General features: G+C 39.5%; 2 protein-coding genes across 2 annotated transcripts in view; one reads left to right on the top strand and one right to left on the bottom strand.

Moving 5' to 3' along the window:
* Window positions 1–10,739, top strand: part of tmie (transmembrane inner ear) — a 34,675-nt gene extending 23,936 nt beyond the window's left edge. The window contains exon 4 of the mRNA XM_082174331.1: window positions 10,301–10,739. Within this exon, the coding sequence (XP_082030457.1) occupies window positions 10,301–10,617 (317 nt within the window). The 3' untranslated portion in view covers window positions 10,618–10,739. The remainder of the gene's footprint in view (window positions 1–10,300) is intronic.
* Window positions 10,733–18,167, bottom strand: part of pth1r (parathyroid hormone 1 receptor) — a 103,841-nt gene continuing 96,406 nt past the window's right edge. Inside the window, exons 8-13 of the mRNA XM_082174259.1 lie at window positions 17,439–17,499; window positions 16,262–16,328; window positions 15,850–15,944; window positions 15,495–15,636; window positions 15,349–15,390; window positions 10,733–14,425 (exon numbers count right to left, since the gene is read on the bottom strand). Of these exons, the coding sequence (XP_082030385.1) occupies window positions 14,102–14,425; window positions 15,349–15,390; window positions 15,495–15,636; window positions 15,850–15,944; window positions 16,262–16,328; window positions 17,439–17,499 (731 nt within the window). The 3' untranslated portion in view covers window positions 10,733–14,101. The remainder of the gene's footprint in view (window positions 14,426–15,348; window positions 15,391–15,494; window positions 15,637–15,849; window positions 15,945–16,261; window positions 16,329–17,438; window positions 17,500–18,167) is intronic.

The following is an 18,167-nucleotide window of genomic DNA, read 5'->3' as shown; positions in this document are numbered from 1 at the left end:
GCTCATTTACGAGCTGGTATTCACTCAAATTCTTCGCTCGAATCTGACTGGCGCCCACTGGATGCGGTTTACCGGTGGCTCCGTCCTGTTCTTCCCCTACTCCTGAGTCCTGTCGCTCGGGCTGATCTCCACAGTGTTGGCCTCAGCTCCCGGCAGCAAGGAGTCAATCACGGAAATCTGCGCTCATTGAGAAAAGTGTCTTCATCTCACGTTACTATTCCTCCGCCTAAGATGGCATTAATAAACACCCGCTCTGTGGTGAATAAGACCTTTTTATTAAATGTCCCTACTCTTCATTTAACTTGGATTTTATGTTCATCACAGAATCCTGGATAAAGGTTGGTGATTTAACACCCTTCTCAGAACTGGTTCCAGCGAACTGTACATCTGTTAACTCTCCTCGTCCGAGTGGACGCGGGGTGGGATGATAACAGTTTTAATGACTCTCTCTCCTCACGCTGCCGGCTTGTCCCTGTGACGGCTTCTCCACCGAGACTGGAATGGTCCTGTCTGTCCAGGGGTGATATACCGCCCTACACATTCTACTAAGGATATTATACAGCAATATATGGAACTTATCAATATTGCCACAAACTATGTTCGCTTTCTACTGGTGGGCGATTTTAATATTCATGTTTACTGTCTCTCAAATTCCTTTAATAGATCCCTCTAATAAATTCTTTTAATCTATCGCAATGGATCATAAACTCTACTCAGGTTCAGGTCCACACGTTGGATCATCTTATGGGCTCGATGTCACTGATATTGTGCTCTCAGATTTTTTGCTCTACGTTCATAAGCCTATTTTATTCTCACTGTCTCTTCCAGAGCTCTCTCAACTCACTATTGCACCTGTGACATTGCAGCGGTTCTGCTCTCCACAGTTTAGCACAAACTTCCATCTGTGCTTTGCTGAACTATGCTCACACTTGCACTTGGATCAACCATTATCCGACCCGGATGCAAGAATGCAAATAGGAAAGGGACAGGCTACTAGTCTCATTCCAAATGCTCAAAGACTCTCTAAACTCATACCAGAATGCTGCAAAGTCTGCGAAAGCTGCTCATTTCTCGAACTTAATTGAATCCAATCCCTCTAACCCACAGGTTCTGTTTTCAGTCATTCAGTCTGTTGTAAATCCTTCTGTTAAGACATTGTCTGTTGCCTCTATGCCTCATAGATGTTCTATGTGAAGACCACTATCTTAAGAAATCACTAACTTAAGAGTTAGTGTCTGCCCTAATTTAACTGCCCCCTAATCTTGACAGCTTCTTCTGCTTATTTGATCCTATCAACCTCTAGACACTGAAGGACGTGATTGTCAAGCTCAAACCTTAATTTAGTCCTAATGATATCATTCACCCGAGATTTTTTTTTAATGAATCATTGATTGGGTTGGGCCAGGTATGGTGTCTCTTATCAACAAGTGTCTCCAAACGGGCTCTGTTCCTGCCAATCTTACACTGGCTACGATCACTCCTCTACTCAAGAAGACTTCACCAGAACCTTCTGTTTAAAAAAGTTTCATCCTATCTCTGTCTTACCTTTCATTTCTAAGCTATTGGAGAAAATTGTGCTGGATCAACACTTCTTGAGGTTTCTCAGTCTGGTTTTAGGTCTGCTCACAGCACGAGTCTGCCCTCCTGAGAGAGTTACATGATGTTTATCTCTCTACTGATTCCAGAGATACTGTGGGTCTTGTTCTCTTTGATCTTTCGGCAGCTTTTGATACCATTGACCACTCTACTCTTTTATCTAGACTTAGCGCCTGCCTATCTCTCTGAACTTGTTCACCCCTTCACTCCGTCCAGAAGCCTAAGATCCCCCGACCAGGCTCTGCTGGTCCCTGGCGTTAGACTCGAGCGTAGAGGGGAGCATTAGCGGTGGCAGGGCCTCGACTCTGGGACACCTGCCCCTAGAGATTAGAACGACCCCTACACTATCTGTCTTCAAGTCCCTGTTAAAACCTACCTGTTTTCTTTAACATATTGATCTCTATTTTTAGTTGGTTTTACTATTATATTTTTGAGTCTGATACTGTTTTACCACTCCGGTTTTAAGGTTGCTCTTAGCTTTGCTGCTTTTATTTGTGTTTTATGTGTTGTTATGCAGGTATTATTTTCTTATTATTTATCTGGTTGTTCTGTAAAGCACTTTGGTCAGCCTAGTGGCTGTTGTAAATGTGCTTTATAAGTAAAGTGAACTTGAGCAAAAAAGTAAAAAAAAAAAAAAAACGAAATTTGTAGCAAAGTGAAAGCAACACCTTTAGCCATGAATATTTTCACAATATAGCTTGGCTTTGAGTGCCATATTGCTTTTATAAACGTGTTAATCACTTTTTTCCTATTACACTACATAACTTTGCATAACTTCTGCTAGAAGATACAGTTCTTTACTGAGGACAGTTCTAGACAAAAGGACATTTGGTTCGTTCCAAAACACTTAAATTGTGACAATGCTGCATTTTCTCATTGGTTTGGTTCACTTTCACCGCACAACATTTAAAAGCATACCAACATGTGTTCATGTAGGTCACATGTGAGTAAATCTGTCCTCTCATTGGACGATTGGATCAATTGTACTTGGAGAGACTTTGTCTGATCAGCACAAATTCAACAAGTGTTACAGTCACACTTTATATTAGGTGTCCTTTATGTACTTACATCAGAAAATAGAAGTACAAAGTTACTTAGTTATTGAGTACTAATTAATGTACAGTGATAAATTAATGACTGCTTCACAACATTAAAAAGCTTGAGGTTCATAGACTTATAAATGTTAGATAATATGTTTATAAAATTGCTAGGTAGAAAGAGATAAAGATAATATGACAGAGGTGAAGTAACAGCAGGAATGAAGGACAACACAGATGTATGTTTAAGCTGAACACACACTTACGCTGCTATTAAAAGAACTCAAATTACACCCTTAGCTCCGTCTATTACACACACACTGGATTACATGTCGAGCGGTCTGAGACGGTCGTATCTGAACAGCAGAATCAATCAGAACTGTTCATTTCATGATATTAAAAGAGTCATTCTTACAGCATTGTGTTGCACAAAAATAGCTTTTGTTTTTTCAATGATTTTTCCGTCATATGTCCTGTATTTGTAAACTTCAAAGCTGAAATCCAATCAAAACTGAAAGAAAAAGAAAGAAGGAATCTGAGGCGTTTGTCCAGCTGTAATAATATCTACTGTATACTTCATTTGTCAATATTTATAGGACAGGCCATTTTGAGAAGATTAAGCTCTCTTCATGTTGTTTGATGATTGCCGTGGTTTAATGCTGAACGGCTCAGGAATATTAACTAACCTCTGTTGTTTTTGTACTTTTGCAACTAATAACACCTTAAGCCTTTAGTTAGAGTTTTAAAGAAGACCTATTCTTCCACAGCGCAATCAGTGTCAGTGTTTCTGAACTCCTGAAACGCCTCCATTGTAGTCTTGAGTTTCTTCCGGGAACGAACACGTCACAATATTCCTCATTATAATAATTCATACGCAGAATAAAGGGGCGGGGCCTGGTTGAGTTAGTTAGTAGTGTGTTAAACTGGTGGTTATGGTAAGGGGCGGGACATTTCCCAAACACACTCGAAGCGCTCGACCAATCACAACACACTGCTCCAGCCGACCAATCAGAGCACAGTGTGCTTTTCAGGAGGAGGGGCTTCATAGAGACAGGAACTAAACAGAGCGTTACTGACAGACTGGGAAGAGAGGAGCCGCAACAATGGAGAATATGAGGAAAATAATCAACATTCAAGCAGGGAAACCTGTTCTAGTAGAGCCTGAACACAACAAGACTTTGAAAAAGGGCATATATGTCTGTGTGACATTAATATTAATGCAGGGAAAATGTGTATCATGAAAATAAAATCACAATAAAAATAAGCTTCTTTATTAAAAAACAAAAACAACTGAGGAAATATGACCATATTGAGCCATACTCTTCTCCCCAAAATAAAATGTTTATAATTAAGTCATACATTTTGATGTCCTCAAAACATAGGATTTTCATTGATTTTCTTTGCGTCATGTCGTCTACAACACGTAATTTCCCTTCCATTGCTCTTTATGCTCAGAAGTGTTTTATTTTCGACATGAACTGTGACGCTCCTTTTGTTCTGGGTGACGGTTGTGTTAAAAGCCACCGAATTAACGGAAAATATAGTTTTCATAAAGGATGACAGAGAGAATGGACACATTATGTGAGCTTTCAATATTAGTGTCTCTCTTTGCTTGAAAACACACAAAAAAACTTTTTCCCACCAATGTGATAAACTGCTGTATTGCGTATCTTAAGTGTTTCACCATGAATTAGTTTCATTACTGTTGCTCAAAGCTTGGCTCGCTCGTCCCTTGACTGTCTAACATGAGGATTTTTTCATGTTTGCTCCAATTATAAATGCATGTTATTAAACATGACAAAAATATTATTCTTTGGAAAGCAGCGTGTGTGTCTTGCACATGTCCGAGTGTAAATCATGGGGGAAGAATGGAGGAATGCGCTGGGATTGTGTGCATAGGGTGAATGTGCGGGAGGGAAAATATTACAGTTGGAACATTTTCCCGTAAAAATGTTTGATGGAATTCTGAGCGGCCTCAGAGCGATTCAGACCATCCCGACTCCTCTGTGTCCACACACACACACACACACACACACACACACACACACACACACACACACACACACACACACACGCTTGCTCACCGCGAGAGAACGAGCTTTGAACACACTCGCTGAGACTTTCATTACTGTGATTATATAGATGTAACAGGCTGATTGTGTGTTTAGAATGAGGTTTTTGTGTGTTATCCTCCTTTTGTTAGAGTGTGTGTGTGTGTGTGTGTGTGTGTGTGAGATCCAGCAGTGTTTACAGTCATGAACGCAGTGAAGACGGCTTATTATGGTGCAGTCGGACTCGGCAGCGGATCAATCTGAAACCAATCAGCTGACTTCATCATTCTCTGAACATCTCTGTGTCTGCGAGGAGAGCTGCGCTATTTTAGGATTGCTCAGATATACTGTTATCCCAGACAGCAACACAGAGTCGGCTCAGATCAGGCACACGTGCAATCATGTTTACCACCAGATGTGGGCCGACACCATGTTGCTGTCTGGGATAATAGTATATCTAGTATATGTATATATTTATATTTTCGTTAAAGTTTTGGTGACGCTTTATTTTGATGGACCTTCTACTCACTAAAGTCACTTTGCAACCACACGTCAGCTAACTCTCACTAGAGCATCAGCAGACGGTTAGGGTTAGTAGGGTAAGTTGACATGTAGTTGCTAAAGTAAGTTACTTCTGTCTAAAGTTGTCCATCAAAATAAAGTCGCCAACGTTTTAGTAATTTTGTTTCTTGTTGTAGTTTCCAGTGTGAACGCACTACTGTGTGAATCTACGCTGGTCTGGATTGTGTCGCTGGTATAATAAATCACTGATGAAAATGATTCTGTCGTGAAGTAAATTCTACAGAAAGAAAACATGTAATTTCTAACTGAATAAGTTAGTTCAGGCAAGAATAAAAAAAACTGTTCATTCTATATTAATACTCAATAAGCTTGTGGAAATAAAAGTGTAAATATCAGCATAATAAAATTAAGTACAACCTACTCCACTTTCTGATTCTGGTATTCCCATCATGCATCAATAGTTAATAAGTTCACATTTTTCAGAGTTTTCCAGCTGTATTTATCATTGCTTTTGTTGCTGGGTTCAGTAACTTGCTGTTTTGTAACATCTTCTACTCAAAATGACATTAATACTCAAACATGATCCAGAGAAAGTTTCCGTTATTGTATGTTGTGTACCGAGGATTGAGGTCTCATTACTTATACATACACAACATCTACTGTATATATTATTTACTTAGATGTTCTATGTAAAGCAAACACTTTAAAAGCATGGCTTAATTCAGTGTTAAATTGATTAAGTAAAATGTACTTAAAACAGAGTGTTGCAAAGTAAACTTCAATGGACAACTTCAAACTTCAATAACTTCACACAGCCTGCATAAAGTAGCTGTGGCTTTTCACGAGCCGTTGTGACTTCTGTATGAGTGTGATGTCAGAACTACTCAGTCACCGCCTTCAGTCTCACCCCCACCAATGGTGGGTGACGCAGAAAACAACAGGCCAATCAGAAGAGAGGCTCATGAATATTAAGTAGACAGGCCAAACTCGACCTGTTCTTGGCAGAGCTCCTGAGAAACGAGCTGTAAAATATATTGATATATTTGATAAATATATTTCTGGTGCTTATACCGCAAATATATATTCTTAAGGACATCAAAACCTAAAATAAAACTTCAGAAAGGTGTACAATATGGGACCTTTCAGTAAGTCATATAATATTAGTAACACTTTATTTTACAGTGTACTTGTTACACGTTACATGCAATTAATGTAACTGTAAATCAATCATAATTACAAGCAACTAACCAATCCAAACCCTAATAATTACACACAGTTAATTAATATCACTCAGTACTTATTTGTATAATTACACTTATACTACAGGGCCGTTGAATGCTTGAATCTGATTGGTTGACGAATGTTCTAAGGTGTGCATTATTTTCAGGGAAACGCACGGCTAAAGTAGTTCCAGGCAGGTCTCGACCGCATTACAGTTCCATATCACTTCGCGTAGTCAACTGTAATAACGGAAAATAGGATACAATTCATAACAAGAAAAAGCATTTCGCCCCGTGCGCTTGATCTGCAATTTTCAATGTCTAGCTTCACAATCAATAGAAACATGTTGTTTAATTTGAATAAATAAACTATAAAGTCCTATCTATAATCAATAGAAAATTAAACTGAATATAGGCTAAATAAATGGATAGTCCTGCAGCACGGATTTTTATTGCAGATAATTTAACAAATAAATAATTATTGATAGGCCTACTTGTTAAAAGGGCTTTGTGTTTCATTTATTTGGCTAGTCTACTGTCATCTGTCAATAATAGAAAAAAAAAAAGAATTAACGAATTAATTAAAACGAATTGAATTAATTAATAAATAATAATATTGACGCACATGCTTTTCTGTCTCATTATTGCAACATCTCTCTCTAATAACTGCATTAATAACTGCATAAAGCCGGGGACACACTTTAAGGCCGGTTATGAATGTAATTTGATACTTATGATTGATCATGACCAAACGCATGTTCAGCGCGTTCAGTCTGTGTTCAAAGTCGGTGTTTAAAATCTGCTGCAGTCGATGAAACCAGTCAGAGAATGTGTCAGCTAGTCGTGTGTACCCAGCATTAGTCTGCTATCAGCGGCTCAAACCTCCGTTACTAACTCTACCTAACCCTAACTCAGCATTAGTCTGCTATCAGCGGCTCAAACCTCCGTTACTAACTCTACCTAACCCTAACCCTAACTCAGCATTAGTCTGCTATCAGCGGCTCAAACCTCCGTTACTAACTCTACCTAACCCTAACCCTAACTCAGCATTAGTCTGCTATCAGCGGCTCAAGCCTCCGTTACTAACTCTACCTAACCCTAACCCTAACTCAGCATTAGTCTGCTATCAGCGGCTCAAACCCTCCGTTACTAACTCTACCTAACCCTAACCCTAACTCAGCATTAGTCTGCTATCAGCGGCTCAAACCTCTGTTACTAACTCTACCTAACCCTAACTCTAACTCAGCATTAGTCTGCTATCAGCGGCTCAAACCCTCCGTTACTAACTCTACCTAACCCTAACCCTAACTCAGCATTAGTCTGCTATCAGCGGCTCAAACCTCCGTTACTAACTCTACCTAACCCTAACCCTAACTCAGCATTAGTCTGCTATCAGCGGCTCAAACCTCCGTTACTAACTCTACCTAACCCTAACTCAGCATTAGTCTGCTATCAGCGGCTCAAGCCTCCGTTACTAACTCTACCTAACCCTAACCCTAACTCAGCATTAGTCTGCTATCAGCGGCTCAAACCCTCCGTTACTAACTCTACCTAACCCTAACCCTAACTCAGCATTAGTCTGCTATCAGCGGCTCAAACCTCCGTTACTAACTCTACCTAACCCTAACCCTAACTCAGCATTAGTCTGCTATCAGCGGCTCAAGCCTCCGTTACTAACTCTACCTAACCCTAACTCAGCATTAGTCTGCTATCAGCGGCTCAAACCTCCGTTACTAACTCTACCTAACCCTAACCCTAACTCAGCATTAGTCTGCTATCAGCGGCTCAAACCTCCGTTACTAACTCTACCTAACCCTAACCCTAACTCAGCATTAGTCTGCTATCAGCGGCTCAAACCTCCGTTACTAACTCTACTTAACCCTAACCCTAACTCAGCATTAGTCTGCTATCAGCGGCTCAAACCCTCCGTTACTAACTCTACCTAACCCTAACCCTAACTCAGCATTAGTCTGCTATCAGCGGCTCAAACCCTCCGTTACTAACTCTACTTAACCCTAACCCTAACTCAGCATTAGTCTGCTATCAGCGGCTCAAACCTCCGTTACTAACTCTACCTAACCCTAACCCTAACTCAGCATTAGTCTGCTATCAGCGGCTCAAACCTCCGTTACTAACTCTACCTAACCCTAACCCTAACTCAGCATTAGTCTGCTATCAGCGGCTCAAACCCTCCGTTACTAACTCTACCTAACCCTAACCCTAACTCAGCATTAGTCTGCTATCAGCGGCTCAAACCTCCGTTACTAACTCTACCTAACCCTAACCCTAACTCAGCATTAGTCTGCTATCAGCGGCTCAAACCTCCGTTACTAACTCTACCTAACCCTAACCCTAACTCAGCATTAGTCTGCTATCAGCGGCTCAAACCTCCGTTACTAACTCTACCTAACCCTAACCCTAACTCAGCATTAGTCTGCTATCAGCGGCTCAAACCTCCGTTACTAACTCTACCTAACCCTAACTCAGCATTAGTCTGCTATCAGCGGCTCAAACCTCCGTTACTAACTCTACCTAACCCTAACCCTAACTCAGCATTAGTCTGCTATCAGCGGCTCAAACCTCCGTTACTAACTCTACCTAACCCTAACCCTAACTCAGCATTAGTCTGCTATCAGCGGCTCAAACCTCTGTTACTAACTCTACCTAACCCTAACTCAGCATTAGTCTGCTATCAGCGGCTCAAACCTCCGTTACTAACTCTACCTAACCCTAACCCTAACTCAGCATTAGTCTGCTATCAGCGGCTCAAACCTCTGTTACTAACTCTACCTAACCCTAACTCAGCATTAGTCTGCTATCAGCGGCTCAAACCTCTGTTACTAACTCTACCTAACCCTAACTCAGCATTAGTCTGCTATCAGTGGCTCAAACCTCCGTTACTAACTCTACCTAACCCTAACCCTAACTCAGCATTAGTCTGCTATCAGCGGCTCAAACCTCCGTTACTAACTCTACCTAACCCTAACCCTAACTCAGCATTAGTCTGCTATCAGCGGCTCAAACCTCTGTTACTAACTCTACCTAACCCTAACTCAGCATTAGTCTGCTATCAGCGGCTCAAACCTCTGTTACTAACTCTACCTAACCCTAACTCAGCATTAGTCTGCTATCAGTGGCTCAAACCTCCGTTACTAACTCTACCTAACCCTAACCCTAACTCAGCATTAGTCTGCTATCAGCGGCTCAAACCTCCGTTACTAACTCTACCTAACCCTAACTCTGAAATGACGTTTTGGAATTAGCAACGGAGGCATGGGATTAGATGCGTAAGAAATTAGTCCTACATATAAGAGCATTTTAATGACAAAAACTTTACAAACGTCTTGAAATACATAATCTGAACAATGTTTCGAGGTGTGGTAACTGTAGTATAAGCGGAATAATTGACTTCAGTCCGTTGAATTATTAGAAAAATAATGCACTCCCGAGGTGGTAATGCGGTTACTGTCGTAATAACAGTAAATTATGCATAATTACATGCAACTAACCCTAAACCGAACCCTAATCCTACCCTAACCCTATAGTAAGTACATGTACAGTAGTTCATTATTATTACTCAGTACTTACATGTATAATTACACTGAAACAATGACACCTTAAAATAAAGTGTAACTGATTTTTACTATCATTTGTTGGAGACTACAACACTGATTTTGTTTGTGGTAGTATTAAAAAAGATTATTGCAATAATTGTACAACTATTCTTTCTTCTTCAAAATCTCATGCTTAATTCAGTCTGTTTCTTCTTAATTAAGTGTGAAGTTGACTAAATAAAGATGGTTGCGCAGAACCATAAGTTGGTGAAGCGCGTCTTCATTCCCGTTGAGCTAATCCTGCTCTGTGTCTTCTGTAGCGGTGAAGCCCACGGAGAAGGAGGAGGTGCCAACCGTCGCAGGGAAGGTCGACGCGGAGAAGGGAGCGAAGAAGAAGGAGAAAGACGGCAAAAAGGAAGGCAAGGGTGCGAAAGAGGGCAAAGAAGGGAAGGCGGAGGAGAAGGAGAAGGAGGAAGCCCCGAAGAAGAAAGGGGAGAAGGGAGAGAAAGGCACATCAAAGAAAGAGGCGTCAGACGGAGGAGGGAAAGGTAAAAAGGGAGGAGAAGAGAAAGGAGAGAAAGGAGGGAAAGGAGGAGGAGCCAAAGGCAGTGAAGCCAAGAAGCCTGCGAAGAAGTGAACATCGAAATCTTAGCCATTTTATAACTGCTTTTTGTAAGACACTTTATAAATGTACATTTACAGTTCGTTTATTTTATTGTAAATTGTAAATATGGACAATAAATGCCTCTCTGTTAATTATACATTTTCATTTATTTCATTTATTCACATGATACACATGATCAGCACTTAATAATACAACACCAGTGATATAAACAACAACAACAACATAATCATGTCAAATGTTCATCTTTAAAATACTGGAACTCCACACACATCGTTTACTCCCCGTGTGCTTGCTTGAGGAACCGGTTTCTCCACGGTTTGAGAAGGAAAGGAAATGGTGCCAGAATGCTCCGTTTTGGATTAAATATTCCTTGTTGCAATGAGTCAGATTGACTTTCTCATGAGGACATGAACACACACGTGTAGGAAATGCACAGGAGTAAAGCAGAGACGGACAGTGATTCAAAGCAGATCATCTTCTCTGATCCATCAGCTGGTCGTACATGACTGAACACACACACACACACACACACACACTCACACTCACACACACACGCACGCACGCACGCACGCACGCACGCACGCACGCACGCACGCACGCACGCACGCACGCACACACACACACACACACACACAGCTGCTGCTGTTGAGCAAACCGTGCAAACAGAGATGGCTTTTCAGAAATAATACTGAATTTAATAGTAAAAAAATCCTCAAATTCAAGTTCAACTGTGTGTTATATAGAGAAAAGCAGAATGCATATGTATATTTCTGTAAATACAGTAATGGTTTGAATGTATCGACTATCGGTCTGAATTTCAATCGCTAATCGCTAAAAGAAAAAAACATCTGGATGTAAACTTTTGGTTACACTTTATTTTAAGGTGACGAAGTTACATATTACTCAAATAAATACTGAGTAATCAATCAACTACACATACTTACTATAGGGTTACAATTAGGGTTAGGGTTTGATTTAGTTGCTTGTAATTATGCATAACTTACTATAGTAAGCACATGTTGTAACTCTTTTACAGTGTCAGTTACTATAGTAATAACAGTAAATGATGCATAAATACATGCAACTAACCCTCAACCAAACCCTAATCCTACCCTAACCCTATAGTAAGTACATGTAGTTCATTAATATTACTCAGTACTTAAATGTATAACTACAGTGTAACGAAGATATCTTAAAATATTAAACCTTAACCGCACATGTAACGTGTAACTACGTCACCTTAAAATAAAGTGTTACAAAACTTCTTTTTTGAGGACCTTAATTTCAGCAAGTATATCAGCATATCAATTACTGTCTTTTCATATGAATTATTAAATTCCAGAATATATGCAGAGAAACACATTGAGCTCATAACTGGATGTAAACACAATATGAATGAATATACATGGAGTAAGAAAAAGCAGCATTATATTACACACAACAGACCATGAGCCTCTAAACTATAATTCTGACCGACAGATAACGGCTTCATGAACAATCCCCATATACATGTAATAAACAAAACTGTTTGTTCTTCCTTATGGCTGTAAAAAAAATGAATAATAATAATTTGGCATCTGATGATTTTCATCTTCCCATATACTTTATGATGAAGCGATTGACTGTAATACGAGGTGAGTAATATGAGTGAAGCGCAAGCATAATGAAAGACTTTCCAGGAGGAAATCTATATGTGAAAAATATGACTCATTCATTCCTCGATAATGATGAACGTGAAGGATGGGAGATTTTAATAAACAGCTCTAATGATGAGCATTAATAATTCCCTGAAAACTCTCGCAGTGCAGATCATGAAGCTGCGAATCCATTTCCAACAAGGAGTCTGCTTTTATATATTTATTCATGGCCTGACACCTGAAATATAGTCTAACTTAGCAGAAGAAAACACTAAATCAAAGGCATTATAATGTTCATTAATTATAGACTTTCCAGGATGCTTCAGATCTGTATTTGCTATGCATTTCACTGTAAAAAAAAAGTTGTTTATTCAACCTAAATAAGTGTTTGTGCTGCCTTAAAATTTTAAGTTTAGTCACCTTGAAATGTGAGAACTTGGATATTTGAGTTGACTAAACTTAAAATTTACAATTTAAGTTACAACATTTTTTTTTTTTTTTTTTACAGTGAATAACTAAAATAATGACCTTGAATATTAAATGCCTGTTCATAACTCATCATCTCTTGACATGAACAAAACCTCAGATCATTTGGCGTGTTCATAAGAGCTGTTTTATTGCTTATATACGTGATCTGACCATGTGAGGATTTTCCTCTTTGGACGAAAACTGTAGTTGAAAAGCTTTTGTAAAAGGTTTTGTGTTGGGCTGTTAATCAACACCTTAGCAACCACTCAGAACACCAAATCCAGTTTTATAAATATTATTAATGACAGCATTATGAGTTTTTTGGGATAAATTTGCTATAGTAGATTTCAATGGTAAAGTTAGTAAAAAATGACCGTGAAAGAGAAACATACAGACACAGCATTTCTCTTTTATGCTGATGTGTCTGTCCTAATAACAAAATGCTTTGACATTTTACACATGTAATAATGAGTTCAGGATGACTGGCAGTAATGCAGCCGTGTGCTGTGTGAATCTGCAGATACAGAGCGAATCTCCTTCCGCTTTCACTGTCAGACTCGCTGAGAAAAAACACCGTTTGGCAAGACTTGGCGAATCTACACTGATGTTCTTCCTCAGTATTTTTGGATGGTTTCCAGTACAAAAATATCAAAACATTCTTGAATCAAGACATTTATTTGAGCAGCAGATATGAAGTCTTGTTTTTGTGAGTTTTTGCTTAAAACGAGAACAAACGGGGTCAGAAAAATAAACTCAATTCATAGGGAAAACAAGAGTATTTTCATGAACCCATTGGCAGACATTTGATACACGTTTCAGAAAACAAGGCCTAATATCGTGCATCTCCAGTAATTTGTGCTGGAAAACAAGACAGAAACACTGAGGAATAACATCTTTTCTTAGCAGTGTACTGATAAAACTCTCAAGGCTTCGAGAAATATAAATATCACATTCTACGAACAAAAACCTGCAATTATAATACAAAGATCACAGATCTGGCATCATTCGGAACGAGTGTAAATAAAAATGACGTTAGTGCTGATCAAATAAGTCCAATATAAATCTCACGGCTGTCTTATTTACAATTCACGTTCCAGAGAGCCAGACGTTTCATCAGAGGCAGACTCACCGTTCTTCATCGGACCTGAAAGCGCTGGCGCCGTGAAACACTCGCGTGATATATGAGGGTGTTCACCGTAACCGAAATCTGTCCTGATCCTCCGAATCCTGCCAGTAGAAGACTCCAGTCCGGCTCATTCACGGGCTACTGATGGTCTCTGGTATGGTCCAACACATCTGAGATGGTCCCACAAGTCAAACTGTGAGGAAATCCTGAGGAAACAAAGGACCTGCTAGTCCTTCCGTGCACAACACTAGTCCTCGTTCTGAAGTCACATGACGGTTTCTCGTTCCTCCTCCACCACCGGGATGGCTTTCTCCGCCTGGAGGTTCTCGTGGCCCGAGGACGGGATAGAGTTCTCGGAGACGGAGCCGTTCTTGACGTACCCCGGGAGGTTGCGGTGCCCGTTGATGGCCCCGGGGCCCAGGCGGGTGGTGAGGTGCAGGGCCAGGGGCCCGCGGGCCGTCACGTTGGTCACGCTGGTGTGGGACACCATGGGCCCGTAGCTGTACGTGTTGCTGCCGCTCCGGGCTTTCCTCTTGAAGTCCAGAGCCAGTGTCCTCCGACTCCACGACTTCTTGATTTCTGCCTGGACCTGAAGAGAGGGATCAGGGCTGATGAGGACTAGACAAGGCATGTTTCTACATTCTGCCATAAATCACTGCTACACTGTATGACAAAACGTTGCTGCCTTCAATTTTTAAGTACAATCAACTTGGATGTTTAAGTCATTTCAACTTAAATTACATTAAATTGGCTTAAAAAATGCCTTGTATAACTTAGAACAAAGTTAAAACAATGTAAAAACACATGTTGTCATAACTTATTGATCATAATTTTTTTGTAGTGTAGTAATAATAAAGAAATGGGTGAAATACACTAAGTAAGAGAGTAAATAGTTCCTAGTGTAAATAGTGGCAGATAATACACACTGATCGGCCAAAGAAAGTCGCCGTTTGGATTTAAATAGGCACATTTTTAAGAGTTTATGATTGGATCACTGTTGCAGTGATGTTTAGTAATAGTTCTTCTGAACCTAATCGATGGAGTGTGTATGAATGTTGTGATGTTATTCCCATCAAGAGCTGCAGCAGTTTTTGGGCCAGTTTTGTATTTCCACTTTTCAATTAATTGCAAATAAAGTGAGCTGATATGAGACGGGGAAAGAGAGAATAATGAGTTCAGTTACTACGCTTCTAGTTATTTAACATTAGCAGCTAATAAAACAAAAAAATAGCTCATTTCAGCACTGGAAACTAAGGTCTTTCTTTCCAAGAAATATACATTTAAAACCAGAATACAGGGGCTCATTTAATTAAACTATTCAAGAGGGTCACCAACAGTTAGGAGAACACGTCAATTAAACTGAAATAATTAAAACTATGAAATGAATAAGTCAAATTCAGAATTGAAAAGCAAGCTCTAGAAAATTGTATAAAGTGCAAGTACATACAAAATAACATCTTGTGCATGTGGACAAAGTTTTGGGATACAGAAGCTACAGAAGTTCGTTCTTACCTCTCCATTGCAGAAGCAATATATAATTGCAACAAAGAATCCCTGGAAAACAGAGCATGAAATATAAAGATTTATCTTACAGCAAAATATGTTGGTGTCTATATTCAGTCTTAATCATCTGCATCTCAAGAAGTGTGAAGTTTGACCTGGAATGAGTTAATGAGCATTTCATAATGCATCTGTATCTGCCACGGGACGCCGGACACCTCTGTGTAGGGCATTGCCATGAAGACGATGTAGTGAACGCCGAACAACGGCATGAGCACCAGGGTGGATTTCAGCAGCTTTCTGCGGGGCGCAAACAAGATACACCAGCACACCTTAGCTGAATACACATGACCGGTCACAAGTTTGGGCTCAGTATGGTTTTGGATTTTCTTTGAAAGTAACTGACACTTTTATTGAGCAAGGATTCATTAAATTGATCAAAAATAACATTAAATGCATATATAGGGCCCAATATACATATATACTAGTATGTGTGTGTTTCAGTGTGTTTACCTGTACTGTTGTCTGGTGTCACATCGCCCGGCATTTGTTTCTCTGAGTTTTGTTGCCAAGACTCTGATTATATTCAGGAACAACAAAAAATTGACCTTGTGGGTAAAGAAAACATACACAAATTAATGGATCATAATTGAGACTAAAAATAAAATAAATGATGCATGAAATAACTCTGCATTAATTGAGGATTCTTACACTGTGTTCACACGAAAGCAAATGGTAGACAAATGAATCAAATATTTGAAATCTACTGGAGACACATGTATGAATAATGCAAAGGGCAACAGAACTTAAACTACTACACTTGACTGAATTTATACTTTTTTGATTGATTTAAAAATATAAAACTTTTTCTGCCTAAAAAGCACCGACTTTTTGAATGAATTTCTTTTTACTTATGTAAACGTACAACAATTGCTGTCAGAATAGGGATCTGCACAATCCATTTCAGGTTTCCTGCGCTTAAATCCCAGCACCTGTGGATCATAAACCAGATCAGTCACTATTAGAAAGATCAATCCCAGACATCTTATTAATATTTAATATTAGGGGTGTAGCGGTACATGCACAGACAGTCAGATGATGAATACAGTCAGTCACAGGCGATCCACACTCCAGTCCAGAAGGGGGCGCGTGTGCGCAGTAATGCAACAGTGTTTGCTAACCGCCACAACAGGAAAAAGAGCAGAAGAAGAAGAGACGATCTACGCACCAACCCAAAACAAGAGTTCAGAAGCACGCAAGAGCTTGCTAGTAGCCTTTACGCTGAGTTTCCATTCAGTTTTGTGACGAGCTCCAGAAACTTCATGGAAAGGAAACCGGGATGGCATGTTTTGTTTTAATTGTGAGTGTACACAAATTTAAAAAAAATCCTTTCAAATTATGTCTTACTCTTATCTGTATGACGATAAATGACGGAGCATTTTAAGTTGTTTCCAATGTTATAATGAGACGAAAGCATTGGTATTGTGCTGATTTGTGTCGTGGATGTCTCACTAGAGTCCAGTGATGATATGCATGTCCTGGAAATGGGAAAATTCAGGTGGCGCTTCACTCGCTGTCTCCTCATGGAAAGGTGAAGTAGACTCTGCCATTGTCACCGCATGTTAACTCTCAAAGTTTCATTTCATTACTCTATTTATTTTCTACTTTTATAACACAAGAGATGCTTTTCAGTTTTGTAGCTGATTGCGACCAAATATCAAATGCTCTTTTTCAAGAATGCATTGTTTATTGCTTAAAACACTACTGTCGCCACTACTTAACGCCGCTAGCTGGAACAAACTGTAATCTGCACAACTGTCTTTTCAAAATAAATTAACCTAGCATTGGGGATTTGCTGCTTTTTCATGTTTTACCGAACTCGCATCAAACCATGACCCCAAAACCGAGGTACGTACCGAACCGTGACTTCTGTACCGTTACACCCCTAACACAATATACAGATAGCATGTTCTTTCAAAACATCCTGCATGTGCATTCATCATTTACCATGCACAGAAAATGTTCTTTGTTCAACAAGCTGAATTAATAGTGTATTCCTGTATAAATGGACACATGGTAATATTTCAAGCACAAGCACTTACTCAGTGTCAGCGAGAGTGGCTCTCACACTGGCCCAGATGGTGACGAACATCGCAGGAACACCTGTTTAGTGAAACCTTTAGTGACCTTCACTTCCAAGTTCAACATACAGAAGGACACAACACTGATAGTTTTTTGATTTTTGATAGTCTTGGATACAATTTATTAAGAAATAAAATACTGTATGCCATGATTTTTTTTTATGAATGCTTGCATTTGTTACATTATTTAAATGTTTTGGTGTAAAATAGGTCTATATTCCAGCTACTGCAAATTAATAAACAAACAAATTATTTTATTTTTAGATATTTTTAACAATTTAATTAAAACATTTTAATAGTAACATGTTGGTGGGACCAATATAAAAGAGTGGCAGCGCATTTGGGTAACACTTTAGATCAGGGAACACAGATTTACTATTAACTAGGTGCTTATAAGCATGCATATTACAAGCATACTGGTTGTTTATTAGTACTTATAAAGCACATATGAATGCCTTATTCTGCATGACTATTCTATATGACTTCTAGATCCCTTAACCCTTCCCCATACCTAAACATAACCACTACAACAACTAGCTTACTAACTATCGTTAAACAGTAATTAGGAGTTTATCGAGGGAAAACTCCTAGTTAATAGTGAATGTGTGTCCCCCAAATCTAGCGCGTTACCTCAGAGAGTAAAGCTGGAGTACTGGCGCACCATTGTTGAGCCCTGGCTCTGTAACCCTG

Source organism: Leuciscus leuciscus, assembly GCF_965113295.1.
Source record: "Leuciscus leuciscus genome assembly, chromosome: 6".
In the NCBI taxonomy this organism is placed as follows: domain Eukaryota; kingdom Metazoa; phylum Chordata; class Actinopteri; order Cypriniformes; family Leuciscidae; genus Leuciscus; species Leuciscus leuciscus.
The sequence above is the reverse complement of the archived record's forward strand: the minus strand, read 5'-3'. Positions and strand labels throughout refer to the sequence as shown.